The sequence below is a fragment of the Ascaphus truei genome, chromosome 7 (genome assembly GCF_040206685.1).
Source record: "Ascaphus truei isolate aAscTru1 chromosome 7, aAscTru1.hap1, whole genome shotgun sequence".
Lineage (NCBI taxonomy): Eukaryota > Metazoa > Chordata > Amphibia > Anura > Ascaphidae > Ascaphus > Ascaphus truei.
In genome coordinates, this window is record NC_134489.1 from 113,448,660 (window position 1) to 113,454,590 (window position 5,931).

At 43.9% G+C, this 5,931-nt stretch overlaps 1 protein-coding gene across 1 annotated transcript in view; it reads left to right on the forward strand.

Annotated features, from left to right (window-relative positions):
• The window catches only part of EN1 (engrailed homeobox 1), a 10,206-nt gene extending 4,858 nt beyond the window's left edge, over window positions 1-5,348 (forward strand). Inside the window, exon 2 of the mRNA XM_075609947.1 lies at window positions 4,423-5,348. Within this exon, the coding sequence (XP_075466062.1) occupies window positions 4,423-4,739 (317 nt within the window). The 3' untranslated portion in view covers window positions 4,740-5,348. The remainder of the gene's footprint in view (window positions 1-4,422) is intronic.
• Window positions 5,349-5,931: the final 583 nt, after the last annotated feature.

Sequence of the window (5,931 nt, forward strand, 5' to 3'; positions counted from 1 at the left end):
CAGGGTTAACAGGAGACAGGGTATATACAGGGTTAACATGAGGCAGGGTATATACAGGGTTAACAGGAGGCAGGGTATATACAGGGTTAACATGAGGCAGGGTATATACAGGGTTAACAGGAGGCAGGGTATATACAGGGTTAACATGAGGCAGGGTATATACAGGGTTAACATGAGGCAAGGTATATACAGGGTTAACATGAGGCAGGGTATATACAGGGTTAACAGGAGGCAGAGTATATACAGGGTTAACATGAGGCAAGGTATATACAGGGTTAACATGAGGCAGGGTATATACAGGGTTAACAGGAGGCAGGATATATACAGGGGTAATAGGGGGTGCAGGGGCAGCACAGGGTCCTCGGCTTGTATTTTGTTTGGAGAAGTGAAAGTGCTCAGTTTTGTCCTATTAGCCCAGATCCCCCAGATCCCACATCCCCCAGATCCCACATCCCCCAGATCCCACATCCCCAGATCCCACATCCCCCAGATCCCACATGCCCCAGATCCCACATGCCCCAGATCCCACATCCCCCAGATCCCACATGCCCCAGATCCCACATCCCCCAGATCCCACATCCCCCAGATCCTAGTTATTGACACTCAAAGCTACTTGAGAGTAGGAGAACCCCTTTGAGTGACAGCCCTGATAGTGAGATTAACCTGTCACCCCCACATCCTGCTCACTTTCACGCATTTAGCACAGAGGGGGGCGGGGGGGGGGGGGGAGATATTTTGTTATCACCCCACAAGCCTCAGATCCCATTCTCTGTAGGGTTTCCTCTGAGCCCTGCGCCCTATTAATGTCGCTGTTCCCGGGGCACAAAGCCTTAGGGAGGCAATAATATTAACCAGTGCCGGCCCAAACACAGATAACCATTACACCGATTTCAAGGAATCTATCTGATGTTTTCTTACCAAACACCCCAGTATCCGGCCCCTGCCAGCTGCACATACTCTGCACATACTCTGCACATACTCTGCACATACTCCTCTGCACATACTCCACTGCACATACTCCACTGCACATACTCCTCTGCACATACTACTCTGCACATACTCCTCTGCACATACTCCACTGCACATACTCCTCTGCACATACTACTCTGCACATACTCCTCTGCACATACTCCACTGCACATACTCCTCTGCACATACTACTCTGCACATACTCCACTGCACATACTCCTCTGCACATACTACTCTGCACACACTCCACTGCACATACTCCTCTGCACATACTACTCTCACATACTCCTCTGCACATACTCTGCACATACTCCACTGCACATACTCCTCTGCACATACTACTCTCACATACTCCTCTGCACATACTCTGCACATACTCCTCTGCACATTCTCCTCTGCACATACTACTCTGCACATACTCCACTGCACATACTCCTCTGCACATACTCTGCACATACTCTGCACATACTCTGCACATACTCCACTGCACATACTCCACTGCACATACTCCACTGCACATACTCCACTGCACATACTCCACTGCACATACTAATCTGCACATACTACTCTGCACATACTCCTCTGCACATTCTCCTCTGCACATACTCCTCTGCACATACTCCTCTGCACATACTCCTCTGCACATACTCCTCTGCACATACTCCTCTGCACATACTCCTCTGCACATACTCCTCTGCACATACTCCTCTGCACATACTCCTCTGCACATACTCCTCTGCACATACTCCTCTGCACATACTGCTCTGCACATACTCCTCTGCACATACTCTGGGCCTAATTTGGAGGAGGAGGAGGATATTAATGAGGTTTATTAGATGGGAGTGTTTGGATCTCCCTGGAAGTGACAGAGGCCCAGAGAGGCCTCGTGGTTAATAATGAGCGTTGGGCCCGTAATGGGATCCCAGCACCGAGCTGCGTTATACACAGGGATTTCACTGTGTACAGGCAGTCCTCAGTTATCCGACACAATGCGTTACTCAAAATGGCGTTGGATAGCGATACGTCTTAAAGCGAAACAAGTTTTCCCATAGGAACACTGTTTAAATGAAAGGTTCCGTTCCTGAAGGCATTTTTAACACCAAAATACACCAAATATTTTACGCAGGCAATAAGATACGCAGCACACACATAAATTATATAGTGTATATACTGTATTATATATATAATATAACATAATATATAATATAATAATATCATATATTATATAGTATAATATAATAGTATATAATATATATATATATATATATATATATATATATATTATATACACATAAAAAACGTTGCAAAGCATCGTAAGAGCGTTGGATAAGCCGTTTTGCCGTTGTAAAAATGAACATAGGTATGCATTGCATAGCGTTGGATAAGCCATTCGTTGTAAAACAGGACTGCCTGTATAGTATCAAACAAATCGTTGTCTGCTGTTTTGTGCACAATAATTTTTGGTTCAGATAAATATGTTTCCCATGTTAAATGGATTCAAGGGTTTTTCTGATTAAACCAGGGGCAGGATGGCGGCTAGATTATATTTTGCACCATTTTAATCAATATAAATCTATAAGTATATTCAATATTATTAGTTAAAAAAAACATGGCTAATAAATAACGCGATTTTATAGATTGTATTTCCTGTTCTCAAACTTTCACATCGTTCTTGCACAATAAATGCGAAATATTACATAGATTGCGAATTACACACACGCCTCCTATCTATCTATCTATCTATCTATCTATCTATCTATCTATCTATCTATCTATCTATCTACTTATTAGAATTACAAGTGTAAATAAAATACATTTCTTCATGTAAAATATTATCACTGCGTTTTTATTCTATAACATAAAATAAATGAATTAATAATCACAAATCTGACGCGTGGAGATATCTTAATTACAAACTAATAGCTCCTATTTCTGCAATTGTCCTAGTCATTAACTGTAAGAAAATCCACAAATAAATACGGAGATAGAAGCACATTTGCGCATTTCGGGAACATCTTTTCTTTTATTAATAAATAAATCTCACAAAATCAAACCTAATGTGCAGAATTAGTAATGGCTTTATCTCCAATGCGCGCAGGTGTAATATAGAGAATGACACAATACAGAGACACAGGGGGGTACAGTATCTGCCAGAATTCCCTATACTCTCCGATACAGGAAAATAGGACAATTTAGATTTTCAAGATCCAAAACGATTCAAATTGAAAATAAAAGTAAGAAAGTAAAACCGACATTGTTTTCACGGCTTTTTACAATTTAGTTTAGAATCTGCTATTTAACATAAATAGAGACAGTAGAAATGTAATGTTTAGTATTTCATTCCTGTGATGTTTTACACAATGTATTTTACACAATGTGTTTTACACAATGTATTTTGACACAATGTATTTTGACACAATATATTTTGACACAATGTATTTTGACACAATATATTTTGACACAATGTATTTTACACAATGTATTTTGCATACTGAGCTCCTTTCTGCTATTTTTTTAAATGTACATTTTTTAATGTGAGTCAAAATTGAGACAAATATAATCCTAGAAAACCCCCCAAAAACAACGCTACCTTGTGATGTGACATTTAGGGACAATTCCGTTCGTGTAAAAATAAAATACAACAAAACAAGTAATTCATTCGGCATTTGTGCTAATACGTGTTAGAGAAAAAGTGGTCAGGTGATAACGTTAATCGTGGTAATTATAATTGCTACAATAATGAGTACTGCTTCCCATAGCGCTGCAGTATACACAGCGCTGCACCCCAGCGCTGCTTCCCATAGCGCTGCAGTATACACAGCGCTGCACCCCAGCGCTGCTTCCCATAGCGCTGCAGTATACACAGCGCTGCACCCCAGCGCTGCTTCCCATAGCGCTGCAGTATACACAGCGCTGCACGGATTCGGTTCCTGCGCCGCTGTTTCGCACCCCAGCGCTGCCTCTTCGCTGTCTCTTCGCTGCCAGGGGGGGGGGGGGCTTTCGCCGCATTGGAGATAATTTAGTGAGGGAACATTGCAGAGAATTATATTTTGGGCCATAATGGTAAAAACAGAAAGAAAAAGAAGACTCCGGGTTTATCATAGGAACAGAATCCGGCGCAGAGCAGCGCCGGGCAGTGAATCCGGCGCAGAGCAGCGCCGGGCAGTGAATCTGGCGCAGAGCCGGGCAGCGCAGAGCAGCGCGGGGCAGTGAATCTGGCGCTGTTTTATTTTATCTCCGGGAGACTTTTATCATTCGCCCGGGGAGAAAATAGTTTGTGTTATTTAGTCATTTATCCCAATCTCCCGGCTGGGAAACTGGCGCAGAAATACAAGTAGTATTAATAATAACGCAATGTGTCATGAGAACAATTCGGATCAATGTTGTGCAATGAGCGTGTGATAATCCCCAGGTATTAATAGTAACAATACTAACCCCCAGTGCCCCCCGCAGGCCCCCGGACCAGGAAGCTGAAGAAGAAGAAGAGTGAGAAGGAGGACAAGCGGCCGCGGACAGCTTTCACCGCAGAGCAGCTGCAGAGGCTGAAAGCGGAGTTCCAGGCGAACCGCTACATCACGGAGCAGCGCAGGCAGACTCTGGCGCAGGAGCTGGGCCTCAACGAGTCCCAGATCAAGATCTGGTTCCAGAACAAGCGGGCCAAGATCAAGAAGGCTGCGGGCATGAAGAATGGGCTGGCCCTGCACCTCATGGCCCAGGGACTGTACAACCACTCAACTACCACGGTGCAGGACAAGGAGGAGAGTGAGTGAGCCTCCACCAGGCAGGACAAGGAGGAGTGAGCCTCCACCTGGCAGGACAAGGAGGAGAGTGAGTGAGCCTCCACCAGGCAGGACAAGGAGTGAGTGAGCCTCCACCTGGCAGGACAAGGAGGAGTGTGAGTGAGCCTCCACCAGGCAGGACATGGAGGAGTCTGAGTGAGCCTCCACCTGGCAGGACATGGAGGAGTGTGAGTGAGCCTCCACCTGGCAGGACATGGAGGAGAGTGAGTGAGCCTGGACTTCTCTCCCCAGCAGACAGGACTGATGTGATATTTAACGCTTCTCCATGGACTGACCCCACAGTATGACCACTTACACATACCCCTGTGTGACCCTGTATATATGTAATATCAGGTAAGGACCAGCCTGGCGGACTCTGTCTCTGCTGGGACCTCTCCCTCTCCCATGTCTGCTGTCTGATCTCTGATGTTTTGGGCCATCTTGTCTGACTATTGAAACCCTTTTTTGTGGATTTCTCACGGCCGGTTTTTTTCTGAGCACCCCTAAAAACCTCCAGACTGAGAAGCTGAACTGTCCCTCAAAGCCAAAGATTTTATTATGTTCAGAAGTCTGTAGTCTGAAATAAAGTGTAGATTTGTGTTCAGGAGACAGAGTGGCTGTAAGTTATTTTATAAGAAAAGATTAAATAAACGTGAATAAATGTTTGCTGCTTTTGTTGGGTTTATGGGAACAAACATTATGACCATATGTTCCAGCGTTGCATATGGATATATATATATATATATTCCCCTGATGTCTCAGCTCCCAGATCACTCTGATTATTTTTAATGCTTGTTTTTTATTTCTTTTTTTGCATCGGAATGGCGGTAATAATAATTGCAGAATGAGAATGTGTATTCTAGGATTATTTGGGGAGTCCTCCTTTTCTTGTTGGTAAAGATGCGCCAGTTATTTGGAGAATAGTTTCCAGTAAATTACAGAACAGAGGATTGGAAGTGAAGTTAACTCCTAAAGCCTCAGAATAAAGGAGTCGGTGCGGCTTCTCCGCGCAGTATATAGCGCAGTATATAGCGTTATCTTTACACTATGCTCCGGGTCACATCTCTATAGAACAAATCCAATATATTGTATTAAATGTATAGGGCCCGTGTTATCCTCGTCTCTCTAAACACGGGATAATAGATCTGACGCTGTTTATTTTCACTAGTTAGCACCAGTTGTG